The 27,993-nt window shown below is 47.0% G+C and overlaps 1 protein-coding gene across 1 annotated transcript in view; it reads left to right on the top strand.

The window, feature by feature from the left end:
- The window catches only part of LOC144768077 (solute carrier family 2, facilitated glucose transporter member 1-like), a 61,214-nt gene that overhangs the window by 5,997 nt on the left and 27,224 nt on the right, over positions 1–27,993 (top strand). The window contains exons 2-5 of the mRNA XM_078651464.1: positions 11,366–11,464; positions 17,805–17,965; positions 18,080–18,320; positions 26,153–26,315. Of these exons, the coding sequence (XP_078507590.1) occupies positions 11,366–11,464; positions 17,805–17,965; positions 18,080–18,320; positions 26,153–26,315 (664 nt within the window). The remainder of the gene's footprint in view (positions 1–11,365; positions 11,465–17,804; positions 17,966–18,079; positions 18,321–26,152; positions 26,316–27,993) is intronic.

Here is a 27,993-nt window from a genome sequence, read left to right as displayed (position 1 = left end):
TGCAAAAGTTTAACCTATTGGTATTGTAGATGACAATGCCTTTTAGTTATCTGTTTTAAAATCATACATAAATGAAAGGCATTGTTATTCACATGCCAATAGCTCAAACTCTTACATATGCGAGACCTATTGCATTGCAAATGCTTGTTAAGGTCTGGAGCGTAGGACGGGGTGGGCTGTTTTACCTTCCCCCGGAGGAGTGGTTGGAGGGTGGTCTTCTGGGTCACCCTTTTGAATTTACTGCCTCTTTCTCTGCCTCTCACCTCTGACCTATGGCGCTTCCATAAAGATCCCTGTTCCCTGCTGTGCTGACTTAGGGCTTAATTTAGAGCTTTGCGGATAGGGTACTTGTCAATACGTGACAGATACCCCATCCGCCATATAAAAAGTGCGATAAAGTTTAATGCACATGTAATTCGGTAGCTGGTCATTAAAATCTAAGCAGGGCCCTCAATTTCTCATGCTTGGATTTTCAGACATTCCTGCGGTGCCACCGTCTGGTGCAATTAAACATTTCTGAGTGTATCATATCATCATACATCACATCTCATATCGTATCATGTCGGGTTCTATGTCATGTCATATCATATCATATATCATGTCAATCATACATCATATCATATCAATCATATTATATGATATATCTCATATCGTGCTGATTCATGTCATATCATATCATATCAATCACATCATATCATGTCACCTCACATCATAGCAGATTTCGAGGTTTGACAGCAGCCAGTTGGCACCTTTTTCATAATGGAGATGTCTTTAGGATGCAGAGACCAATGATTGAGCAGCGAGTAGACTATATAACCTTTATAAGATGACTAGCAGCCCGTTCCGACGTTGTCCGGGTATGAAGTGCTGCCGGCCAGTAGTATATTGTTTTGGAGGATTTCGTTTTGATAGCATTTCTTATCTGTGACAGTCCTGTGAAACGCTCCGATTCCCAGTGCACTGCTGATGCACTTAAGAGTGCGCGTTCAGTAGTGTGTGAACTCGAGTTTCCCTACTTTATCTTTCCTTGCATTATTATATAGCGCGAACTCGACAACATGGCATGAGCACAATTTACATTACAGAAGAACACATTCATTTGTGGTAGGCACGGGGAGACAAAGCGATTTGCCTGGAATCACAGGATGTTGAGCTGATACCGAGATTCGAACGTAGCTCCTCAACTCTAAAGTTCGCAATTCTAGAACTTGTGGCGGGAGGTGTGTCTAAAAGTGTATGTCGGTGCTGGCCATCAATGAGAGAGACCTGTGCATTTTTCAAATCGGTGGTGAAAAAATATGAGTATGTTGATGGAGATGTGGGCCGCTGTGCCACCAATGTACTTACCGGGGGAGGGTAAACACCCCTTATTCCGCAACTTTCTTTCCGCATACCATCACTCCGCATACTTTCATTACGAAAGTACAATGACTCCGCAATGCCATTATAACGCATGGCATTACATTTTATATGCTTTTACCATGCATACATTTACAACGAAATTCGTTGTAAATGCATGCATGGTAAAAGCATGTTTTTTAAAAATGTTTGGATAAGGTAAGTATGGGTATAGGGGTATATGTTTTGGGGTACTGAGGTATATGTTTTGGGGTGTTTGGGTATTTTAAGGGTTCAGATATAGTTTTGGGTTATGGGGTACAGGGGTAGTTTTAGGGTTTAGGGATAGGTATGGGTTTTGGGGTACAGGTGTATTTTTAGGGTTCAGGGCTAGGTTTGGGTTTTGGGGTATAGGGGTATTTTTAGAGTTCAGGGGTAGGTTTGGGTTTTGGGGTACAGGGGTATTTTAAAGGCTCAGGGCTAGGTTTGGGTTTTGGGGTACAGGGGTATTTTTAGGGTTCAGGGGTAGGTTTGGGTTTTGGGGTACAGGGGTATTTTAAAGGTTCAGGGCTAGGTTTAGGTTTTGGGGTACAGGGGTATTTTTAGGGTTCAGGGCTAGGTTTGAGTTTTGGGGTTCAGGGGTATTTTAGGGTTCAGGGGTAGGTTTGGGTTTTGGGGTACAGGGGTATTTTTATGGTTCAGGGCTTGGTTTGGGTTTTGGGGTACAGGGGTATTTTTAGGGTTCAGGGCTAGGTTTGGGTTTTGGGGTACAGGGGCATTTTAAGGGTTCAGGGCTAGGTTTGGGTTTTGGGGTACAGGGGTATTTTAGGGTTCAGGGGTAGGTTTGGGTTTTGGGGTACAGGGGTATTTTAAGGGTTCAGGGCTCGGTTTGGGTTTTGGGGTACAGGGGTTCTTTTAGGGTTCAGGGGTAGGTTTGGGTTTTGAGGTACAGGGGTATTTATAGGGTTCAGGGTTAGGTTTGGGTTTTGGGGTACAGGGGTATTTTTAGGGTTTAGGGATAGGTTTGGATTTTTGGGGTACAGGGTATATTTATAGGGTTAAGATGGGTTAGTGTTTAAGGGTGTTGGGGTGTTTTAAGGAGTAAGGGTGGGTTATGATTATGGGGTGCAGGGGTATTTAAAGGGAGCAGGGTGGACACCCGGAGCTGGAATGTACTGAACCTGGGAAGAAAAACAATGAAATATTGGTCATAACGATTGCTTTTTTTTCCGTAATCCCGCACCCGCACACGCCCACGCCCCCAGCGCACGCCCACAGCACACGATATGAGACATGGCATGAAGGGCGGAACGTACCACACGCCCCCAGCGTTTGTCACGCCCCCAGCACACGCCCACAGCACAACGCAGACACGCCCACAAGGGACTACTTTGCTGGCACGGTTCTTTTACCTTTTAAATGTATATGGTGGGCGTCTGCATAGCTTATGTCCTTCTGCTGCAACTGCCCTTTCCAACGCTGTATTGGGTGTTGTGATTGGTGCTGTAGTTCCTGAGATTACCCGCCTCAAAGTTTTGGGCTCTCTCTTTATTATATTAGTATAGATAGATATCTGTAATCCATAAGTATTTGTCCATCTGTAAATATACGTCTGTGTTGGTGTCATCAGTGCTGAGCCCAATACAATGTAGTTAGTTTCTTTGGACATCTTAAGGAAAGAAAATAAAACCTACCGGCTTCTGTCCGGAATCAGGAAGGGCCCAGAGAGGAGGCCAAACACGAAACATGTACCTTCATCTATTCTGCTGGTAGAAACTTCAAGGGGATTACACACAAAGCAAAATGAAGAATAGAAAGGACAATCTAAAATAAATCCTGATAATTCTATTAAAGTAGATATCAGAGTATTGTTAGTTGTCTGTTGTTTTCTTTTCTTGCCAGGAAAAATAACGTTCATTATTAGAGGCTTCAGACAAAAATGCTCCGCGGAAGAGGCGGCCATCTTGTCATTATCCAATGTCCCATGTCAATGACAAGATGGCCGCCTCCTGCAAGGCAGCTCCTTCTTTATACCCTTTTCTGAATGACAAACTGCCCATGGTTAATTTGTAAAAAACGTAAGTGCAGAGGCTCTCGTCAGGAGCCAGCTTGCACCAGCCCATTTTTCCTGTTAGCGCCTCCTAAAACAGAACCAACTACTAACCGTGAAAGTGAGGAGAGGCCAGAGCTGTCGACCTCGGAGCTGGGAAATCAAGTTTGAGTCTGAACATCGGTTCAACATCCTGTGATTCTGGGTAAATCACTTAGTTTCCCCCTGCTATGAGACATAGTCAGCGTTCATTTTCGTATGTCTTAAGGAGAGCTGTTATGGCTGTTGATGGGTGAATGGGGGGGCAGCTTAACATAACAAGTCCACAAGGGAGACAAAACAACCTTGTTTCTGTTGGGCCTGGCCCTCTCTGCAGTGTCACCCCCTAAATATTTGCCTTAACCCCTCATATGTTCTAAATTCTTTTTTGTTGGCTTTTAGGACTCTGTGCACTTTACCACTGCTAACCCGCGCTCGAGTACTTGTGCCTTCTCCCTAAAACAATGTGAAATTTGCCTGCACCTGATTGGTACATTGAATTTACTAATACGTCCCTAGTATATGGTACTACTCTGTAAATTAAATGCTATTAGTAGGCAGTAGCACTCATTATGCCACCCACTAAAGAAGTCTTTTAAAACACGTCTCAGGCCTGCAAATACAGACTGTAGTGCAGTTTAAATCTTCAATTTTGACTTGGCAAACCATTCCTTTTTAATACTTATAAGTCACCACTAAAGTAAGCTCTAAAAGCTCCTACTATAAGGATGTATTATATTTAAAATGAAAGGTGTGTTTATCTTTTACCTGTTCTGGCAGTGGAAAACTGCTAAAGTCGTTTTTCACTGTTACAAGACCTATCTCTCCCACTGACTAACTCTGGGAAACCTTATTACATTTACTAAGGGCTACATTTGGATTGGGAGCAGGTAGAGATATGCCGTTTAGACTTAAATGAATTGTAATTTAAAATACTCTTTATTAGTAAAATCGGAATTTAGATTAAAAAAACTTTAATTGCCATTTTTCACAAGGGAGAAGAGCAGAGATGGGGTTAAGAAGAAGGATGACAGGAGGGACTGGGTTCATGGAGAAAAGGATGAGCACATGATGCCTCGTTTTAGAGAATAGCACTGGGGGTTCGGTGAGAGGGAGGGAGGTGCTTGGTGGTTAGTGAGAGGGACGGGGTGTATGAGGATTTTGAAAGGGTGAGAATGAATTTAACAGGCATAGTTAGTTTGGTTTGGGTAATTGGGGCTTGGGTGTGAGCAGTGATTGTTCTTTATTTTGTCAGGTGTATGATTTGTATGAGAGGGGGCAAGAAGGGGGTTATGTGTTTACACTAGTTTTAGATTAAATGTATATGCACGCATTATTTAGGACCAATCAGTGTAACTGTTCATGTCATTTGCTTTTGTTTCTGTTGTTTTAGAATTTCCTGACAAAGAGCCTTAGGTGCTCGAAATGCAATGGATATAAAAAACTCCGTGCCCTTTTCAAAAATTATTCTGTGATCAATTTCAGCGTATCATTGTACAAAGTTTAGGTTTTAAGTACATTGTTTAGGCTTCAGGTCTTAATGAATGACGCTGCCCGATTGATCTTTAGACTCCCGAGGAGGTCTAAAGCCACTCCTTTACTACAAAGCCTACATTGGCTTCCAATTAAAGAAAGAGTGGAATTTAAGAGTTTGTGTACAGCTCATAAAGCAATTTATGGTATGGCTCCAGCCTACATTAAAGAGCGCCTGCAGCTGTACTGTCCGGTGAGAACACTTCGGTCTTCGGACTCGCAGTTGTTGACCTGCCCGCGCTATAGGCTAGCGACGAAGGGTGGGAGAGCCTTTTCAGTGCTGGTTCCCCAGTTGTGGAACAGCTTGCCCGGAGGGCTGCGTGAGGAAGGAAACCTCCTAAGATTTAGAAAGAGCCTAAAAACGCTATTGTTCAGGAGAAGCCTGAGCATGGTATAACTGAGTGCTGCTCTCTGCTTCTATTCCGTTGTGTTATTGTCTTGTACCATCTTTTCCTGGCGCTTAGAGACCTGCAGGTGATTAGGCGCGGTATAAAATTAAAATAACAATAACAATAACAATAACAAAGCCCAGAATGGCATACAGTCGGTATTGGAAAGTTCAATAAAGTTTGCCGATTGATTCCCGCTGTCTCTGTTGTGATGAAGAATACCAAGAAAATGTCTAAATATGGTTGGTGTAAGCAAGTGAATACTGGTGAATTTTGGAATACCGGGATGAATGGGTAACTTTGGTGGGATATGTTCCCGATGTTCGCAGTGTGACAGCCATGAGCAAGAGAACCGTGCTTTGCTTTTGGATATTTTTAGAAAGACGCCATTTTCCTTCCTAAAAGTTTCTAAGGTCCTCTAGGAGTTTCCAGCTGCCTGGCCCTGTAAATGGCTCCCCCATTAAGAATAAGCCTGGGCAGAGTTCGCAGAGTTCCGCTACCCGGAACTCCGCAAAGTGACAAAAAAACTCAGCCGCGCTACGCAAAGTTCCACAAACAGCAAAGTGCGTTAGGGTCATGCTGTTCACTGTGATTTTCAGCGCCAGGCGTTTGTCCTGTGCTGGAAAATCATTGCAAACGGCAGCATGCGCAGCGCAAGAAGGCGCTACTTTCTTTCTGCTACTCGAGTAGATTTTCTAACCGAGCGGCACCTTTCTCAACGTGAACAGAAGGTTTCTCAATGCGAGCGGTCGCGAACATACGCAACCACTATCATTGAGAAATCTGACTGCCTGCGTTGAGAAATCTAGCCGGGAGGTGTATTTTCCTTGCTCACGCTCACCTACTTGACGTTGACTCTGCAAACCTGTGAACGGGGTTTACAGGCTTAATTAAGAATGCATATTAGGCCCTGGGAGTGAACAATAATGGACAGGATGTGGGCAGGATGGGCATTTTGGCCAGGATGGCTGGGGGCAGAGCCGTGCCCTGCCCCAATTACATTTCAAAGGGCTCTGCCTCTTGTACACATAAAGGAATCTGACAGTAGGCCTGCTCTGGCTTTTGTCACCTCAGACTTCTTGGAGCCCTGACAGGAAATTGGATGAACATTCCAGAACCAAATTTTGAGGTAGCTTAGGCAATCCCCCACTTCAAAGGCTGGAACCAGATACATATATTGGATTCACAGGAACACCTCTTCAGTACATTCTTGGACATGTGGACACTACAGAAGAAGGGCCACCTTGTTCCCCAGAGGCCTCTCCTGTGGCTTGAAACCTGACTTTTCCCCCAGAGCACTGCCCTGCTGCTACCAAGGAATTGCCATGCTGCTTGAGGCCTGTCTTGTTCCCACAGAGGACTGCCCTGCTGTTTGAGGCCTACACTGCTCTCTAAGAAGGAAAACTCAACCTGCTCTCTTCATCCCAGGAGAACCTGGGCGAATCCAAGGGTCAGTTGACTGACCTCCTGTTCCGAGCTTCAGGGACACAACACGCTCCAGAGGCCTAGCTGTAACTGCCTAGCTGATCTGCTGCAACTGGACCTGCCTGAGCCCTGCTGGCCTCAACTAGAGTGATTCCCTGACACCCACGAGGGAGATGCCTCTCCAGGCCCTGTAACCCCTGGCTGGCATCAGGGTGCATGCTTCCACAAGAAAAAGAGAAATCCTGAAGTTTGGAGCTCTTTGCAACTGTGAAAGGACCCTTTCGTGCCAAGGCTCTGCTGCCCGCGATGACCTCCAACTCTAAGCCCTGGTGGAGCGACTCACAGCGGTGACCGGCAATGTCAGATCTGCACTCTGCACAACATAATAATAAATAATAATAATAATCCACATGTCTAAAGCGCACAATCACCCATAAGGGTCTCTAGGCGCTGGGGGCCGTCGGGAAGATTAAGCGAGCTATTGCCCAGAGTCACATGGTGCTGGGCTAACCTGCCGCCGGAGCCGGGGATCGAACCCTGATCCCCAGATTCCAGCGTTAGTCGCCCTGGCTGCGGCGCCACACCTCTCAATCAATCAATCAATCAAGGACATTTATAGAGCGCACTACTTACCCGGAGGGTCTCAAGGCGCTGGGGGGGGGGGGGGGGTGCTGCTACTGCTCGAACAGCCAGGTCTTGAGCTTCTTCCTGAAGGAGAGGTGGTCTTGGGTCAGGCGCAGGTCGATCGGGAGGGAGTTCCAGGTCTTGGCGGCCAGGTGGGAGAAGGACCTTCCTCCTGTTGTCGTTCTTCGGATGCGGGGGATGGCGGCGAGGGCGTGACTGGCTGATCGGAGGTGGCGTTTGGGAGCGTAGAAGTTGATGCGGTTGTTGAGGTAGCTCGGGCCTAGATCGTGTAGGGCTTTGTGTGCGTGGGTGGGGAGACGGAAGGTGATTCTCTTGTTGACGGGGAGCCAGTGCAGGTCTCTCAGATGTCCGGAGATGTGGCTGCGTCGGGGGATGTCAAGGATGAGTCTGGCTGAGGCGTTCTGGATCCGCTGGAGTCTCTTCTGGAGCTTGGCGGTGGTTCCGGCGTAGAGGGCGTTGCCGTAGTCCAGTCGGCTGGTGACGAGGGCCTGGGTGACCGTCTTCCTGGTTTCGGTGGGGATCCACCGGAAGATCTTCCGTAGCATGCGCAGGATGTTGAAGCATGACGAGGAGACGGCGTTGACTTGTCTGGTCATGGAGAGGGAGGAGTCCAGGATGAAGCCCAGGTTGCGTGCGTGGTCTGTCGGTTTGGGTGCGGTGCCCAGGGCGGGGGGCCACCAGGAGTCGTCCCAGGCGGAGGGCGAGGAGCCCAGGATGAGGACTTCCGTCTTGTCTGAGTTCAGTTTCAGGCGGCTGGTCGTCATCCACTCGGCTACATCTTTCATCCCTTCGTGAAGGTTGGCTCTGGAAGCGGCGGGGTCGTTGGTCAGGGAGAGGATCAGCTGGTTGTCATCGGCGTAGGAGATGATGTTCAGGTTGTGTTGGCGTGCGATGGGCGCGAGGGGGCTCATGTAGATGTTGAAGAGGGTGGGGCTCAGCGAGGATCCTTGAGGGACGCCGCAGATGACTTCGGTGGCCTCTGACTTGTACGGTGGTAGACGGACTCTCTGTGTTCTTCCGTCGAGGAAGGAGACGATCCATTCCAGTGCCTTCTCCTGAATTCCGACGTTGCTGAGGCGCTGCACTATGGTGCGGTGGCAGACAGTGTCGAATGCCGCGGAGAGGTCTAGGAGGATGAGGGCCGCTGTTTCTCCGTTGTCCATCAGGGCTCGGATGTCGTCGGTGGCAGCGATGAGGGCGGTCTCGGTGCTGTGGTTGGCTCGGAAGCCAGACTGTGAGGGGTCGAGGGATCCATTCGTCTCGAGGAAGGCGGCCAGCTGTTTGTTGACGGTCTTCTCGATGACTTTGGCTGGAAACGGGAGGAGCGAGATGGGGCGGTAGTTCTTGAGTTCGGTGGGGTCCGCTGTTGGTTTCTTTAGTAGAGCGCTGAGTTCGGCGTGCTTCCAGCTCTCCGGGAAGGTGGCGGTGTCGAAGGAGGTGTTGATGATGTCCCGCAGGTGGGGTGCGATGACAGCGTCGGCCTTGTTGAAGACGTGGTGAGGGCAGGGGTCGGTCGGAGATCCGGAGTGGATGGAGTTCATCATGCGGACGGTGTCATCGGTGCTGATCGGAGTCCAGGCGCGGAGGGTGGTGGTGGGTGGCATTGCAGCGGTCGTTGTGTGCGATGGTTGAATGCTGAAGCTGTTGTGTATGTCCGCGATCTTGTTGTGGAAGTAGGAGGCGAGGGAATTGCAGAGGTCTTGCGATGGGGTGATGTCGTTGTTTCCGGCGTTGGGGTTGGAGAGCTCTTTCACGATGTTGAAGAGTTCCTTGCAGTTGTGTGAGTTGTTGTCCAGTCGGTCCTTGAATGCAGTTTTCTTGGTGGCGCGGATCAGTTGGTGGTGCTTCCGGGTGGCAAGCTTGAGGGTGGTCATGTTGTCCGGTGTTTGTTCCCTTCTCCAGACTTTCTCGAGGGCTCGGCAGTTCTTCTTGGAGCTCTTGAGTTCGTCGGTGAACCATGGGGCTTTCTTGCTGCCGGGTCTGCTGGGCGGGGTCCTCAGAGGGGCGAGTTCGTCCGCGCAGTTGCTGATCCACTTCGTGAGGTTGTCGGCGGCCTGGCTGGGGTTCGCTGAGCTGGCGGGAGGGTGCTGACTCAGGGAAGCGGCGAGCTGGTCGGCTGTGATCTTGTTCCAGCTTCGTCGGGCAACCTGTTGCTGGTGGTGGTGGGTCGTCGTTCTTCTAAAGGTGAAGTGGACGCAGCTGTGGTCCGTCCAGTGGAGTCCTGTGGCGTGGCTGAAGGCGATGTCTATGCTGGATGAGAAGACGGCGTCGAGTGTGTGTCCGGCGAGGTGGGTGGGGGTGGTCACCAGCTGCTTGAGTCCCAGGTTTGCGAGGTTTTCCAGCAGGGTGGTGGTGTTGCGGTCGTCGTTGTTCTCCAGGTGGAAGTTGAGGTCCCCGAGGAGGATGTAGTCGGCTGAGGGGAGGGCGAGCGGGCTGATGAAGTCGGCGATGTCCTCGCTGAATTGTGTGCGTGGTCCCGGGGGTCTGTAGATGAGGGTGCCTCTGAGGGTGGTCTTGGGGTTGACGTGGATCTGGAAGTGCAGGTGTTCGGCGGGTGCGATGGTGTCGTCGGTGTTGGTCGTGATGCGGATGGTGTTCCTGTGAATGATGGCGATGCCTCCTCCTGTCTGGTTGACGCGGTCTCTCCGGATGATCTTGTAGCCGTCCGGGATGGCGATGGCGATGTCGGGCGCTGAGGAGGCGTTCATCCAGGTTTCCGTGAGGAAGGCGACGTCTGGGGTTGTGGTGTCGAGCAGGTTCCAGAGCTCGACGGCGTGTCTGTGGACGGAGCGGGTGTTGAGCAGGATGCACTTCAGGTGGTTGCTGCTGGTGTTCTGCTTGGTGGACGCTGGTGCAGTGCAGGTCCGGGTGCAGGAGAACTTGCAGGACTGGCAGATGAAGGGTCCGTGGGTGCGTCTCGGGGTGGCTCGGTAGCAACCAGGGGTTCCGCCGGCTCCCACAACGGCAAAGACAGCCCATGGCAACCACCAACGTGAAGCTTGTGCAATGGCCGTCCACAACATCTGACTATCTCCTTGCAGTACAGCAACCCGCGCCGGCCATTCTGCTCTTATACTATAGTGACGACCATCTGTGACACTCTTCCTGCTTCTTAAGGCCTGAGAACTGAACTCTTCACTCCAGAGATTGAGATAGTAACTTATTTAGAGGTACTAACATGGTCCCTTTATCTACTACGCGCTCCATTGCGTTCGGCCTGAACTTGTGACGTTCCCCGGTCTAGGATGAACAAATGAATGTGATTGACGCTTTGTGCTTTTAGTCGCTATACCTATCTAAAATTTAAACATTGCATATCTCGAGTTCTACTGATTGGATATTTGTTATTTTGGTATCATTGTATTTATTAAACTTTACAGTGTTTTCCTAAATTGGTTTGGAAGTTTTCTTGTGTTGTGCGTTCTCTTTATTACTGTTTGTGTGCTGAATAGATACTTTACTCATTACCGCTAAGTAATGGCTAACTGCTTTTGTGGCAAGCTACCAGAGGGTTAGGCATAGGTTAATTTAGTGATTTTTGTGGTTTACCCTGACAAGGATTGTGACTGCTGCCTTAGTGGGGCTTCCAATCCCCGTAAATCAATAACCCAATTTCTTACCCTGTTGAGGTGGATTTGACAAATTTAGCATGGATCCTGTTCTTCAGAGATAGAGGACTGAACATGAGGATTGCACGTTTTTATGATCCAAGGTAGGACTAGATGGCAGCTCTTATCAGAAAGCAATTTAAATAACACGCTTGATTCTTGGTTTAATAATTGTGTGTAATTTATTTACTTAATGCCTCATTCTCTGTGGTTATCTGTCATAGACGCCTTTCTGAGCGCCTCTGTTGATGTAAAATTGCAGCCCTTCTTCTATTTTTCAGATATGTTCCGGTGTTTGTTTTTTTAAAATCCTCAACACATTTTTTCCTCTTTCTCAGAAACAGATCACCTGCCCACTGGTCTTCTCTGTGACGGTTGCTGTGATTGGCTCTTTTCAATATGGCTACAACACCGGGGTGATCAACGCACCTCAGTCGGTGAGAGCGGGGATGGGGGACATTTCTGGGATTGAATGTTACAAGGATTGCCAAAATTATTTGTTTACAGTTCTGTTGGTGCACCTCACTCTAGATTTGTACTTCCCCTATGAACCCAGGGGCCGATTCACAGAACTAATCTATACTACTATTATAAAGGAAGAACTTTGAACCTTTGAGGCGGGTAAACTCGGGAACCACAGCGCCAATCCACACACCCGATACATCATTGAAATTGTCAGGGTGTGCAGATGGACATAGGCTATATAAATGTAAAAAATATACGTTATTTAAAAAATTTACGAGAATAAAAAAGTAGTCCCATGGAAGTAGCGCCGGCCGCGACGTGCGTGCTGACATCAGTGCTGTGCCTCTGCGCCGTAATTATTAATGACGTGTTGTTGGTTCCTGCAGACACCGGGAGCTCCGTTTGAATGTATGCAGTACTCATGGCGGAAGAAGAAATGTGTAGGACACGTTAATGATTTGTAGATCCAGTCATCTAACCACTCATTGCTCTTACCTGACCCAACACTACAAGAATGGGAGTAGAGCACATGAGTTTTGCTTCTAGGAAAAGACGTGCTTCGCTGTTCTTTTTCCAAAACTCGGGTAAGGTTCGTAGCTAGGCCTCCCTCTGCACACCTCTTTTCGCGTTTTGGGGGGTCTGAGGAGAGTCTTCCTGTGCAAGTGCTTATAATCATGGTCACTGCACTCATGCTATTTTCGTGTCGTTTGCCACATTTGCCACATTATCCATCAACTGCTGCATAATCTGAAGATTTTAACAAAAAGAATGTTTTGTTTGTAGCTCACACCGATCAACAGTGACTAAAAGTGTGGTTACAAGTTGCAGTGCAATGGAAGGCCCCTCACAAAGTTTGACTGGTCACCTTTCTCTTGAATATTGCTATATCAGGGTGTTAAACTTTTATTAATGAAGTAAAACCGACGCGCAGACAGTGTTAAGAATTGTAATAACGAAGTAATACTATCACAAAATGCGATGCATTATGCTGCATAGTTTGCCTTTTCTTGCCATCAAATGAAGTCAACTCTGAGGCATGATCGTCCTCGCCACGTAGTTCAATTAACCCAGATTATAATTAAATGGTTCTGCCCTGGGCCTAATGAATTAGTACCCCTCAGGCAGCTGTGCGCATGTTTAAATGTATGAACATTTATGCCCCACTTGCTCCCCGGACATTTTGATTTCCAGCAGCAATCGGGGCGAAGAAAACATTTTCATGGTCGAAATTCACTGTCCAGGTGTACACTATAGCACTGTGTGATCTTCATAATGCCCGTCTGTAGCAGCAGAGGTGTTACCGCTCTTTCCTGTCACTTTTCTGGGTGTGGGGTTTATACTGCAAACCACAGACTCTAACATGCAGTCACAGCTGTTGCTCGCCCCCCTGCTGCAACTGAGCAGGAAGGACTAATCTTCTCAGACCACTGAGCAGTGATGGGAGATTAGCCCACAACACAATTACACTGAGAGGAAAGCCAGTGGCGTAGTGCAAAATGATTGCCCCCCCCTACAGAATGTGATATGGTACACCGAGTCTCCCATATCGATATCGAGATCGTCATTAGTCTTTGAGCTGCATGGGGCCACCCATTGAAGAATTTTGGGCACACTGGTAGTGACAGTCGCTCATTCCCAAAGCATTATTATATATGGCCCTGAGTTGAGGGCACTTGGAGAATCTGCTCAACCCCTTACAGGAGATTGTGGGAGAGAAAATAATGCCAACTTATTTTTATTTAGCTATCCATACCACCATTTTGTCATTTTAAAGTGCTGTTATCAATGATTTCTTCTTTTCACAGATTTGATGGTTCTCAGTAGACTGTCCTCGGAAGGATGGAAGGTTGTGTTGGCCTTGGTAGGATTCAAACTTATGGCCTGTAGTCTGGAACAGGCATTAGCAGTGATTATTTAACTAATAGAGACAAATTTCCTACTAAATGTGGTAGAAAACAGAGGAACGGGAAGCAAGATTTCAAAGAACTGGCGTGGAAATCTATACTACTATTATAAAGGAAGAACGTTAAACCTTTGAGGCGGGTAAACTCGGGAACCACAGCGCCAATCCACACACCCGATACATCATTGACATTGTCAGGGTGTGCAGGTTGACATAGGCTATATACATTTAAAAAATATATGTTATTTAAAAAATTTACGAGAAAAAAAAAGTAGTCCCATGGAAGTAGCGCCGGCCGCGACGTGCGTGCTGACATCAGGAGCGCGGGGAGGAGCGACGTCCAGAAGCGCGAGGAGGAGCGGAGGACATGTGCGCGGGGAGGAGCAGCGGACAGGCGGGGAGGAGTGGTGAGGAGCGGCGGACAGGCTGGGAGGAGCGGCGGACAGGCGGGGAGGAGAGGGGAGGAGCGGCAAGGAGCGGCGCACCGGTGAACTCAGGAGCGCGGGGAGGTGCGGCGGATGATGTAAGGCTCCGGGGAACCCACAGACAATGTCGGGGCGGGCGGGGGCCCTGAAGCCAAGGTCGGGACGGGCTGCAACTCCGGGGGACCCACGGACAATGTCGGGCGGGCGGGGGCCCTGAAGCCTGATTGCTCCCGGACAAGGTCGGGATGGGCTGCTAGTCTGAGATAAAATCGTAAATGTACTACTTTTGATATTCACAGAAGGCATTTAGTAGTAGTAAAGTTAGGACTCCTAACTTTACTACTACTAAACTGAGAGAAAATCCTAACTTTACGACTTTCGGTTTTCACAAAAGGCATTTAGTAGTAAAGTTAGGAGTCCTAACTTTACTACTACTAAATGCCTTCTGTGGATACCAAAAGTAGTAACTTCAGGATTTTATCTCAGATTAGTTCAGTGGATTGGCCCCTCTGTCATGATAGATAAGCCACCGAGTGCAGCCGATGTCCAATGAGCCTCAGTCCAGACACGCAGCAGCAGCTCCCCATCATTCCACCTCTGACACTCATCGACTGACCTTCCCCGCCAAGCTCAACCTCAGGCCTAACCTGCATCACCCCTGTGATTTCAGCACTCAGATACAAACACAGCCCTGCCAAAGCAGTCCAGTCCCCGGCTGAAGTACCACTGATATACCAGCACTAAGACTGATCCACAGGTCCACTAATGCACCTCAGTTTGGATCTTCGGAGAACCTCTTATTTGGATATTGAGACCCAAACAAAGCTCTACAATGGCTCAACCAAAAATGATGGGACCTCCTACAGAAATGGCTCAATAGGGGGCCCTCTGAATGGTTGCCCCCTACGCTGCAGGGGCCTGCTCGGTAAAGTAGAGTGGCTTTTCCTGAGCATTTAACTATTTCTTATTCCATGCCATTGCACGCATTATGCAAGACATGCAGGGCCAGGGATTAGAGGGTGAGGGGGGCCCCTTCAAAACATGAAACCCTCGGGGTCTCTGCTACACCCCTGCAGCCCCAACAAGGCACCTCTGTAGTGACCTGCAGCACCCTCTACTATTCCCTCACTGAAACTCATTCGCATGTCTGGCAAGGCCCCTGACGAATACTGAGACCCAAACACAGCTCTGTCAAAGCCCCTCAGTCTTGACCAACAGCACCCTCCTATATTCCCTCACTGAATCCCATTCATACGTCTCCCAAGTCCCTGAGAAATAATGAGACCCAAACACACCTCAGTCTTGACCAACAAGTTTATTATTAGGGCCCTCAGAAAGCTCTGCCAATGCACTTCAAACCCGAGCTGCATTATTGCTACTATTGTAGAACTGAGATGCACACGTCTCTGCCAATGCATTGCTGCCAGGACCCCTAAGACTTCCACAGTTCTTTTTCTGCCTGGCAACATAGTTTCAGAATTGCTGTTATAGGCGAGGCTTACAAGTCAAGACCTGCTGAAGTTGCCCAACTAAAGCCAGGTCTAATGCATCACTTTCCAGACCTGAATGAATGAATGAATGAAAGAAAGATTTGTGACGCGCTCAGCTACTCAGACAGTGTCCCTGCACTAAAGACAACCAAAGGTCACATTACTACATCGCCTGAGGCCAAAGCGGGGAGACTGGTCTTGAAAGCCTTCCAGAATGGAAGTTTTTGAGAGATTGCTTTAAACAGTGGGGAATCGACTTCCATTCCTTACTTGGCAGCACCGAACAAGAGCAGTATGTGCACCTAACTTTCCTAAAATGTGGTACTCTAACTCTGAGTGCTGACAAGGACATGAGGGTGCAGGAGGGATGATAATGATGGGTCCTGTTATCAAGCACTGTGGTCACACAACGCCTTTAAAAGAACCCGCTTCCTAATTGGGAGCCAGTGCAGTTCATGAAGACGCCTAGTGACAGATTCACATCTATGAATGCCCAGAATAAGGTACATTTTGCACTATCTGCAGTCTTTTAATCTATTTATCAGGGGTGTCCAGGTACAAGATGTTTACATAGTCCAACCTGGCAGCTACTAATGCATGGACAACTGTCCTGCGTGCTCCCAGAGGGAGAAGATCAAGGTACTTTATAATGGAAAGCAGCAGCGCAAACCAGGTGCCTGTTAATGAAAGGATCTGAGAGTGAAAAGAGAGCCTGTCGTCAATCCTGACTCTTAGGTTCTTAGCTAATAGAGTTGGTGGTGGGAAGGCGAATAGATACTTGGTGGCCCAAAGAGAAGAATCTCTCTTTTATCTGTATTGCATTGTATATGGCTCTCTTTCAACCAGTTCAACGCTTATACCAGACATGAAGGAAAGATGTGACTTATGTCAGTCATGGTGGAATCAAACGTAAAGAGCAACTGGGTATCATCTGCATAGGAGACAGTAATCATCTCGTAAGACTCAATGCGTTAGGCTGTAGGTGATAGATAGATATTAAACAATGTGGGGCTAAGTGAAGAGTCTGGTGGCAGCCAGACATGCTGCTCTCTTTGTCCCAGAAAAGATTTTATCCAACTCCAGCCCCGCCCTGTGATACCTAGCTCCACCATACCCGGGAGGAGAATTGGACAAGAGACAGTACAGAAGGATGAGGTTAAATCAAGAACAATAAGGGCAGCACATTTGCAAGGTGAATTTAAAGATGTCGGATACCTCAAGTAAGACTGTCTCAGTGTGGCGCTGGAGTTGGAGTCCCTATTGAGTAATAAAGTAGACAATTCTTCTAATAAAAACAAATAATTGAGAATTGTCCAGCTTTTTTAAGCATTTTTGCTCAGGTCAAGAGCAGACTCCCTGCCTTTTCCAAGACAAGAGCCCACCCACAGCACGCCCTTTTGCTTTCTCCTTTGACCTGTCCCAAGTGGAATGAGTATATCTAGGTGCCATTCCAAAAGCTGCTCCATATTCCCCATAGTGAGCTGCAAGAAGCTTGCTGTACCTTACCCGTTAAGACCCAAGAAAGCTGAAATGTGTCTGGAGTTAGAATTATTTCCATGAGGGGGGATATGGCCATGCAGTGGGTGCAGGACTGTAGCTATAGGGTGGATCCAAGACTGGTTCGCATATGAATGATCCATGTCTGTAACAGCACAGTGAGCAAAAGAGAAGGACCAGAATCTCCCTCCCCAGAGCAAGTAGCAAATGTTAAGGGTAATTCAAACCAACATGTTGTGTTTTTCTAAGTGATTTACACTGGTATGGCCAAATGGTGGGTCCCATGCTTGCCAACTCAGAGGGACTTAAAGTACACCTCCCTGATGAAACCTAGTAAACCTAGTGCTTTTCCAGGTGTTTTGCTTTGCTACATGTGTTCTTCCTTCTTGTTCTGCACCCACTCCCACTGATCCAGGACTAGGATCTTTACATGTCTATACATTAAGCACTCTAATCAGTGCAGGGCCCAGGATATTTCTCAGAAGCCCACTACAGCTTGCACCTGACACTGTCCCTGCCAGTGCTGCTAAATGCCCCTACTTACACTACCTGCAAACCCTCAAATTCCTACAAAAGTAACAATTTGATCTATTCCACATCACCCAAAGCTGTAACAATAGCCGCATGCACTGGTAATACTTTTTTTAATGTATATTGAATTGTTAAGCATGCAGCTGATGTGCTTTGCATGAAATTGCACAAACACCATCACCATGTGGTGGAATGTCATAAAAATGTGCTGGTGATAAGTGCCAGTGCCAAGCTCCGGGAAGCGCCGGCACAAATTAGGCACATATTCTCTAACCCTGTCCTATGGTATGACTCTCTCTTTTCCTAGTGCTTGAATACTCTTTCTGTCCACTTCATGCACCACAGTTGTGACTCTCCTGCTATTTCAGTACTGAGACCCCAAAACACTCCTGGTATAATTCTCCACATGCCCCTTGTCTCTGGGGCATGGAGTTACTAAATCTTGTGCATTCTTTATTCTCTTCAGATCATTGAGAAATTTTACAATGAGACGTACATGGCCCGGTACCACAAATGGATAGACCACAACTTCCTGACCTCTCTCTGGTCTGCCTCTGTTTCTATCTTTCCCGTTGGTGGCATGGTCGGAGCCCTCTCCGTGGGACTGTTTGCCAACAGGCTTGGAAGGTGAGTGACTGATGGCTGTGTTGTGCTGACGCATGTATTCTTCAAACTCTATCCCACCCTGGGGGACCCATAGTTGTCCTGTGTTCACCCATTTCTTTACTCTTGCCTTTGCAGAAGGAACTCATTGTTGTTGGCCAACATCTTGCCCATCATTAGCGGGGCACTGATGGGCTTCTCCAAACTGACCCGCACGTATGAAATGTTCATCGTTGGGCGCTTCATCATTGGTGTTTACAGCGGACTCAGCACAGGCTTTGTACCCATGTACGTTGGGGAGGTTGCACCCACCAGCCTTCGAGGTGCCTTTGGAACTCTCCACCAGCTGGCCATCGTGATTGGCATCCTGATCGCACAGGTAAGAAAGCAGGCTTGGTGTTTATGAAATAGGGAAGGTTTTTTATAGCAAGACAGGAGAAATAAATGGAAGTCTAAGAATTTGAATTAGGTGGAATACTGAGGCCCTGGATGCGAGGATATTATTTGACAATGGTTGGTAGGGCAGTGTGTAATGTGTTTGCAGTGGTTTACTGAATGCAAGGAGACAGTACCTGCGGGACTTGGTAGGATGGAAAATCAGAAGCAAAATTGGGGATACTTTTGACTCCCACAAGCCCATCTGGATCTGTGGGCCACATGCCTTCATTGGAGCTGCCCCAGGATCCTAAAAAGCCCTCAACAAACACGTTATCAACGCATATTTACAGTATGGCAGTGCTTCATATCAATATTCCCTTGATAATTCTACGACCCAGGATACCTTAATTGAAATGGAGCTTACTCAGACTCTAATCTCTTTTATGCCCTCCCCATACACATTTATCGATACAACCAGGTCCAGTTGGGCATTTGTCGACCGCCACATTGGCTGCAAACAAAAGTAGTTCTGGGGTACGCCCAGAATGCTGTTCCTCTCCAGTCTATCTTTATTCATCTAACTATATATCAGACACCATTCCTCTTGGGAAAAGATAGTGCCTGAAGGTCCTTGGCCTAAGTTGCAGAAAAAGGGGACCTAGAAATCACAGCCATGTCAAGTTACCCAAGGGACATTGTATGCTGTTGTGTTCTCTGAAGTGGAACAAAAGAGTAGGAAAATCCCTCTTTTTGCATGATTACCCCCAATTTCGGACTGATGCTGCTATTTTTTTACTGTGTGCAATGGGACTCTGGTAACCACGCCCCAGTGGATATGCTCTCACTCTAAACATGTTGAAATTGGCTATACTCCTTATTGGCCAATGTAACTTACCTATAAATCTTAGTGTATGGTGCAAAGTGCACCCAGGACATGTCAGTTAAATATCACAAACGGACTGCAGCACCCATTGTCCAACCCGTTACAGTGACAGTGCAAACATGACTGAGGGCCTACCACTGTAGCCTGACTGTGCAGTTATAAAACAGAAAATTCTCACTTCCAAAATAACCCCTTTTTGACAGGCCTCAACCCTCCTTTTAAATATTTATATGTCACCCCTACTCAGACCTTATGGGAAGTAAGGGAGAGAGTATGATATTTAAAAGTAGGACATGTAAAGGTTTAATTTTAAACATGTCCTTCCAAGGAAAAGAGCCAAAAAGCTGTTTTCAGTACAGTTGGGTGTTCCATAGTAAAGCATCAGAATACATATCACCAGCTAGGTAGCAGCTATAAAATGAATTACTGGGGTGCTTAAATTCTTTACTACAAGCCAAATCCACTGATAAAGTCAGATTTGTAAGACAAATATGAAAAGCCCCTTTTAGAAAGCTACCTTTTCCGTTCCTAAAGCCTCTGGAAGCCCATTTACATGAGCTTTAAAGGTCACCCAGGAGCTGAATTGCCCTCTTGATGAGGTATGAACTTGTTCCCACAGCTACGACAAAGCCATTGGATATGGGGAGCTGTTCTGTAATTCTGCCCCTCTGGCAGGATGACCAGTTGGGCTGCGCTCAGGAATGTCATTAACTTCAAATAAGCCTTACTTGTCATAGGCAAATGTTATCTGACACCTGGGCAAGGCACTCCTTTGTCTACCCAGTCAGGTAGGCACCAATCTCAGTGGGAGGAGATGCCCCAGAATTGGTTTGAAGTGACCACAGCGGCAGGGTTGATCATTCCCCTGGCCACACCTCTGTGGTCGGAACCTGATAAGTTCTAACTAGACCTGCCTTGGTCCCTGCTAGTGGTATCTGCTGCTTTGACACCTAAGTGATGTTCCTGAGGTCCTGGGACCATTGGCTGTGTCAGAGTTTGCCACCATCCTAAAAAGCCTAGGACTTAGAAACCTTTTGGTTCCAAAGACATCTGGACTGCGACAAACGTGCTAACTCTTTCGACAGTGCGTTGCCACTGGCCCTAAGAATTAGGTTGCTCCCACTCAGAGCTTTTCTGCAGCAAAAAATTCATTTCAGCGAGACATCACAGAGAAGATATCTGGCCTCGTAGAGCCCTGTTTGGTTACCTCCAGCAGTCTTGCTGTGCTGGAAAATCCAAACTCCAAAAAAGTGACTATGGTCGAACGCAGAAATCTAGGCTGAGCGATGAAGCCAAAAATATCTGACTGATGAGGGACCTTCCTTGCATGTGTATTTTGAATTATTCCTGATTGGAGCTTACCCACCAAAAGTCAAAGGCTTCACCGGGGCTTCATCCAACAGCTATCCGGCCTCGTGCATCCTTTATTCGACCACAGCCTGCTTTTTTTTCCCGCTGAGGATTGTTGACTTCCAGTTCAGAGACTATGGGGTGATTACGATGGTGGAAGGCACTCTACCACCAGCCGTGTTGTGGCGGGCCCTCCACCATCGTTCGTGGATTACCCGCCAACCAAATTAGGGTGGCGGGGGAATCTTCAGTGCAGCGTGGCAGTCGCAAAGACCACCCACCACTGTTCCGCAAGGCGGTCCTTTTCCGCCCGCCTTGCAGAACCAAAACATAGGAAATCCTAGCGGCGGTGCCTTGCAGCCACTGCGCTGTAGGGGTTACGATATCCCTTTCCGCCAGTCATTTTGCGGCGGTCACCTCCTTAAAATGTCAGGCAGAAACGGATTCAGGGGCCTGTTGCGGGCCCCCCCTTGTGTTGGGGGGAGGCAGTGGTGCACTGGGGGGGTACCCCCCTGCATTTCCTGCACTTAGAGGCAGGCACCACGTGGTGCCTGCCACGTAATACAGGGAAAGGCACTACATGCATTTTTACTATTGCAGTGGGTGCTGCAACCAGCAGCACCCACAGCAATAGTAAACATGCAAGATGCGACAGCCACAGTGGCGTTTGCATCGTAATTTCACATGGGGGACCACCCCATACAGGTGGGCGGTCCCAATCACCACCTCAATGGTGGGCAGACTCAAGTCTGCCCGCCATCGTAATGACCCCCTAAGGCCTAAGGTAAAGCTTCTGACTGGGTCAAACCTTGTTTCTCTATCTGACATGCTCCCTTGAGGTCTGCCTTAAATCAAGCCCAGGTACTGGTCAAGAAAAACCAGACGACCATGGTTGGAGCTTCACACTTTTTGGTGCTATTTTTAATTTAAAAATGTCATTCCTAGCTCCGTTCCCCTTTATTGGGTTTTTGTAGTTTTAGTGTTAATTTGTTCATTAAATTACTCTCTATTTTTGTAAATGATAGTGGGATTTTTATTGCACTGTGTTTTTGACTTTTTAAGTGTTTTGATACTTCTACATGATTTGCACATTTCCTTAAGTTAAGCCTGTCTGCTCTGTGCCATAGCTACAAGGAGTTGAGCTCAAGTTTAAATTAATGAAACCTTTACCCAACCCGAACAAGAATAGAGCCATCCACCACAAATAATAATCCTCTGTCTCACAAACAGGCAAACTCCCATCTCTGGCCACTCTGCTTCAGCTGCCTTAGTCTCTGATGATCTCATCAACCAGCTTTTGCAACTACCCTGCTTTACCGAGTGATCTCAAGCAGTGAGCATTCTACTCAGACATTATGCCTGATTGGAACCCTCAGGCAGCATTTCCTGCACATGTCCCAAACTAAAGTTCTCTCTGATTTACACAGCACTCAAATGCACAAAATATGCGTACATAGTGCTTACCATCCAACATGTCGCCTAAGATTGCACTTGGAAACTTAACAAAAAGGCCATACATCATACAGCTGCAGAATGAGAGATGCTGACTGGCACTGACTGGTAAAAAAGGCAAATGACAGTTTTGCCCTGTGGTGCTGGCTGAAAGATGACATCTTCACATGGGTTTTATGGAATGTGGGATGGAGCATAACAATTGCAAGTACAGTGTGTGATGCCAGGGTCCTTGACAGATTTAGCAAAAAAGTGATGGAGGATTGTTACTTAGCAGCAGATGGTATTCTATGATATTATTTTACACTACAGATTTATAAAATCAATTACGTTTTGTCCCCATGTCTGGAAGGAATACACAACCCACAGCAGAGCAGCAATTTACATTGATGTGACCCAGGACACTGGTAGAAAGCCACATTTGGTTTAATCAGAAAAATACCAACTTTAAAAAAAGTGACATTTTCAGAATTGAGACTTAGAGACTGACTTTACAATTTAAGAGGATATTAAATTACCTTTCAGATGATTGGAAGATGTGTTTTTCTGTCTGTTCCCGAACTGAAGTTATAACTTATTAAGTGCGGTAAGGTAACCCAGTGTTAGTCTATGGGAGAGATAACCTTACAACAGTGAAAATGACTTTAGGAGTTTGTCACTGTCAGGACACATAAAGCTTAAGCACCCATGTCCTACTTTTTAAATACTATGCACTCTACACTATGAACCTTGCCCTCCTTCCTTAGGGGCAGGTTTAGGCCTGGCAAAAGGTTTTTTCTACCAGGTCGAAATGGCAGTTTTAAACTGCACTCTAGTCTTTAGTGGCAAGCCTGAGATAGTATTATTTACTGGGGATTTGCGAGTAAAGTAAATGTGCCAATCGGTTGTAGGTCAATTTTACCACCTTTAATAGAGAGAGAGCACAACTACTTGACCACTGGTTAGCAGTGGTAAAGTGCCCAGAGCCTTAATGCTGAGTTTAGCATAGGAAATAGGAGTGAAGGTAAAAAAGTCTGTGAGGATACCATGCCAAGGATGACAGGTCTACAAACCTTCAGATAGATTTCATTAAAAAAATAAACATAACTTCACGATTTGGTGCATCATGATCCCATTTTGTCAACAAAGATGTTTTGAAAAAAAAGTTCTATAAGTAATTTTGAAGCAGTTCAAAATATTTCATAACAGTCCATATTGATTTGTGGGAGGAACCTTTAAAACAAAAATGGCAGACTTCCTTGATTGTCCCGATGCCGGATACTCTTGATTGTCCCGATGCCGGATACTCTTGATTGTCCCGATGCCGGATACTCATGATTGTCCTGATGCCGGATACTGTTGATTGTCCTGATGCCGGATACTCTTGATTGTCCTGATGCCGGATACTCTTGATTGTCTTGATGCCGGATACTCTAGAAGATGATGGGAAATATTCTTCCACAGGTCATGTAAATGGGGATTCAGACAAATCAAGGGCCAGATGTAGGTAGGCTTTTACCGGTCGGTAACGGCCGAATTCGGCCGTTACCGACCGGTAAAAGGCATTTGAGATGTAGGGGGCAGAATCGGTAAATTTACCGTTCTGTAAATTTACCGATAGGTAATTTTACAGAATCTGTAAATATACCGGTCGGTAAATTTACTGACCGGTATATTTACAGAATCTGTAAAATCGATATGTAGGTGGGACTCTTATGAGTCCCACAAGGCCTTAGAAATCGGTATTTTACCATCAAATTCAATTTGATGGTGAAATACCGATTCAGGTGTGCATGCAAATGTGCGCATGCACACCTGTGCCATATGACAGGCAGACCTGCCCTTAGGGCAGGTATGCCTGCCATATGGCCCCCGAACCTTTTTTGGGGGTGCTAGAGGGTGTCAAAGTGACACCCCCTGCACCCTTGCCAAAAATCTGTATTTACCGATCGGTAAATACCGACCTGTAATGCCCCATTCATTCCTATGGGCTTCATAGCCCATAGGAATGAATGGAGCATTACAGGTCGGTATTTACCAAATCGGTAAATACCGACTTGTACCGATTCGGTAAATAAACATCTGGATTTCCCTACATCTCCCCCCTTCATATTTACCGACTTTTAAATACCGAATCGGTAAAATTCGGTATTTAAGGGTCGGTAAATATGCTTTACCTACATCTAGCCCTAAGTGTTCTATTGTTGTGTCATGTGTATGGCATAGATAACAGCCTCGCTGGTCCTTGGCCATATTCTGCCATGCAGTTTCAAGCTGGAGAATTGAAATGTATAGTAGTCGATTGTACTAGTGAACACTGACCCCCAGAATATTGTGATACAAGAATATCGGAGAGAATATTGAGGGACAAAATATCGAAAAGGTCAGTGCATATAGAGAAGTATAGATTTAATATTCCTAACTCCACATTCACGTACCTTGAAGATATATATGTACCACGTAGGTACGTATATGTGGAGGTAAGCATAGAAAGTTTTAATACTTATCTGTCCATATTTTATTTTCAATGTTGTGTCCTCAATATTGTGTCACATCGATATTCTTGGTCCATATTCAGAGTGCACACCCTGTGATGCAGAATTTATTTTGAAAAAAAGTCCAAATCTGCTCACAAGAAGGGCTGGAGAAAGGATGAATTTCTTGAGTGAGTGCACCAAACCGTTTGAGTTTGTGCTGTTCATGTCTCCCTGAACCACAAAATGCAGGCAGAAGATGCACAGGCCGTTCACAGTTATTCTGAATGTTTACAGAAACTAATCTGGATAGTTCTGAGAGAGGGATCTATTCCTGTTTATTGAAAGGGCAGCCCATCAGAAAAGCAGAAACAATATTCTGGCAGGAGTGAACCCCTTTCCTGGGTGGGAAAGGGCAGGGAACACTTCCACATTTGATTGGGGTGGAGGGAAAGAAGTTTCTTCAAATGGAGAAATCTTTTTCAGGGAAAAAATACTCAGCAACTCCTTTAATATGTATATTTGCTCAAGTGAAAATGGATTCTATCAAGGTATTCCATGAGTAATCTTAGTACAAATGTGACAGTGGTAGCTTCCTGAAGTACTCTCTTGTTTTTGTGACTTGAGCCATGTGTAGATATGTTCCTCTGCATCCAGAGACTTTAAATTAAATTATTTTGTTAATCAGCCCCCTGGGTTAGTGATATGGTATTTATGGAGCTCAAAGATCACCAAAAAGATATCAGAGGGGAAAAATAAAAAATGGTTTGCCTGCATGTAATTTAGGGATGTAATGCTTCTCCTGTTCTCTCTAGATATACTACTCCCACCGAGCTCTGTGATAGGAAGAGGAAGCAGATGGGCATCAAGGGGTTGTTGTGAATCTTGAAGCAATAATCTACACATGGAAAATATTTCTGAAGACTTGTTAAGGAAAAGACAGTTATAAGATAGAGCAAGAGAAACAAGAGAATGCCAGGAGAATAAGACAGTGGATACGTATACCTGGTGTAGAGATTAGTGTGAAACCTGGAACAGGTACTAGTCCCCCCTGATGTTGAACCAGTACTTCATTCTGTCATGGTTGGTAAAGTGAGCAGCAGGTGCCCTGTTCTTGTCAAATATGAGAGCTTTGGAGTATCAAACAATGCCAATAATACCAATTGATTCACCTTACTTCATCACTCTCCCCCGTCCTCCTCCTTTTTTCATCGTTTCCCTCCAATTGTCTCTCTCCCACCCTCTCTTCATCTGAGCTTCTTCCTTATACCCCATCCCTTCCGTGATCCATCCCTCACTTTCTTACATTCTCCTCCTTTTTTGCTTCCACCTTCCTTCACCTCATCTTCTGGTGACCTTTATCTAATCTCATGCTGCCTTGCACTTACCTTCCCCTTCCCTTTCCCCTCCCCCTCGCCACTCCTCCCCTTCCCTTCCTCTTCCCTTTCCCCTTCCCTTTCCTTTTCTTCCCTCCCCTTGCCTCTCCCCTTCCCCTTCCCTTCCCTTCCCTTCCCTTCCCTTCCCTTCCCTTCCCTCACCCTTTCCTCGCCTCCTTACATCCCCTCTGCTCTGCTCCCCATCCCTTCCCCTTTCCCCTCCCTTCCCCATTCCCCTCCCCTCCCCCTACCTCCTCCCTCCCCTCTACCCCCCTACCCCCTATCCTCCCCTTCCCTCTCTTGCCCATCCTCTCCGCAGGTCTTCGGTATGGATGCCATCATGGGCTCTGAGCGCCTCTGGCCCCTTCTTGTGGCCCTCACTGTCTTCCCGGCCTTCATACAGATCGCTCTGCTGCCCTTCTGCCCGGAGAGCCCTCGGTTCCTGCTCATCATGAAGAAGGAGGAAGAGCGAGCACAGGCCAGTACGTGAGGTTTTCAGTCTCTTTCTATGGGCAGTGCCCCTGTCAAACTCCAGGCAGAAAGGTGGGCCACAGCTGAAGGCCATAAGAACAAACTGCTTCTAGAAGAGCATCTCCCCCCTCCCCCGTCGGCTGCCTCAAGACTCGTTTTATTATTGTTTTATTTTTCCTTTCCTGCCGAGTCCTTGGGTCAGGGCCATGGGCGAGGACAGGCTGCAGAAGGAGTGGTGGGCACAGTTGTCAGTGCCCATGATGGTTTGGCTGGTCGTCTCAGGCCGGCCAAACCATCATGCACACTGAAGCTGTCTCCAACCCGAGCTGCGTTGCCGTGTTGGACACAACAGGAACACTGGGAGCCCAAATTCAGAGCGCTCAGGCCAATCCTGACGTTGCTTCCAGCAGCATGAGAGCAGCTTCAGGATTGGCCGCAGTGGAGTCTGGGAGCTTGTGCCTGCGGGTGAGAGGAGCGGAAGTGCGCGATGGGGCCGGCTACCGGTACTTTTTTCTTCATTTTAATTTTAATTTTGTCGTCCCCCGACCCCTTCTCCCCTTCCCCACTCTTCGAGAACACTAGCCGCTACTGTGAGACAGGACTGTCTCATCAAAATAGGGAAACTTTGTCCTAATCTAAATTGGATCTCTAGAGCTCGCCAAAACAGTAAAAAACTACAAACTCAGCTGTTTGCTGTTAAATTCTTATCGATACCCATATCTGGAGATTATCGTAGGTAGTGGGTTTCCTGACCCTTGTCAAGAGTCGATTGAAGGTGGAAGGACTCTGAACTACCCAGATTATTAAGGGTGTTGGAGCACTGGACCCTTGTCAGGGGATTATCCAGGAAGGCAGACTTACTGTCAGGAAATTGTTGAAGGTTGCAGACCCCTGGACCACTATGCGGTTTACTAAAAGTGGAGGGCTCCAGACCGCCGGCTGCAGATTATCGAAGGTGTATTAGAAGACGTTTGAAAGCAATTGGGCTTTTCTGTCCAGAGATTACTCTGAGTGGTGGTGCTTCAGATACCTGTAATTAGAGTATTTGAAGGTGCTGGCCGCTGCACTACTTGTAGTATATCAGTGAAGGAAGCAGAGGTATAGGTGCTGTCAGGAGTTGTTGAAGGAGGTTTGGATTCTGACACTGTCAAGAGATTACTGAATGTGATGGTGGGGTGCACCAATGTCAGAATATTATTTAGGATGTGGGACACCTGTTATGTATCAGAATGTAGTGGGTGGTATGGGTCAGACAACGTTTTGGTGTGTTAAAAAGCGTGCTGGGACTTCTGATAATTATTGGTAATCATTGTTTAAATAGCTTTTTATTAAATATTTTGTTAGAAAACATACAGAAAACAACAAGACACAATTGCCCAACTGCGGAACAGCCCTGTAAATGGCATAGCTACATACTCGTACATTGTTGCGCGTTATAACAAGTGAAAAACAGCACAGGCAGTGTTGACATTAGGAAACATTCTCATCATACCTTGGGACATACCCCACCTATGACTTCTCAGTCAATGTCAAAAGTTATGCAGACATGGGTGCCCAAAAGTCCTTGGATGTGAGGTGCTTGGCAATTCTTCTGCATAGGTCTCCAATTGGTTTCTGCAGTAGGCGACATCTCTGAACCATTGTTCCAGTGTTGGATATGTTTGTTCACCCCAGTTAATTGCCACCCGT

The sequence above is a fragment of the Lissotriton helveticus genome, chromosome 7, assembly GCF_964261635.1.
Source record: "Lissotriton helveticus chromosome 7, aLisHel1.1, whole genome shotgun sequence".
Lineage (NCBI taxonomy): Eukaryota > Metazoa > Chordata > Amphibia > Caudata > Salamandridae > Lissotriton > Lissotriton helveticus.
The sequence above is the reverse complement of the archived record's forward strand: the minus strand, read 5'-3'. Positions and strand labels throughout refer to the sequence as shown.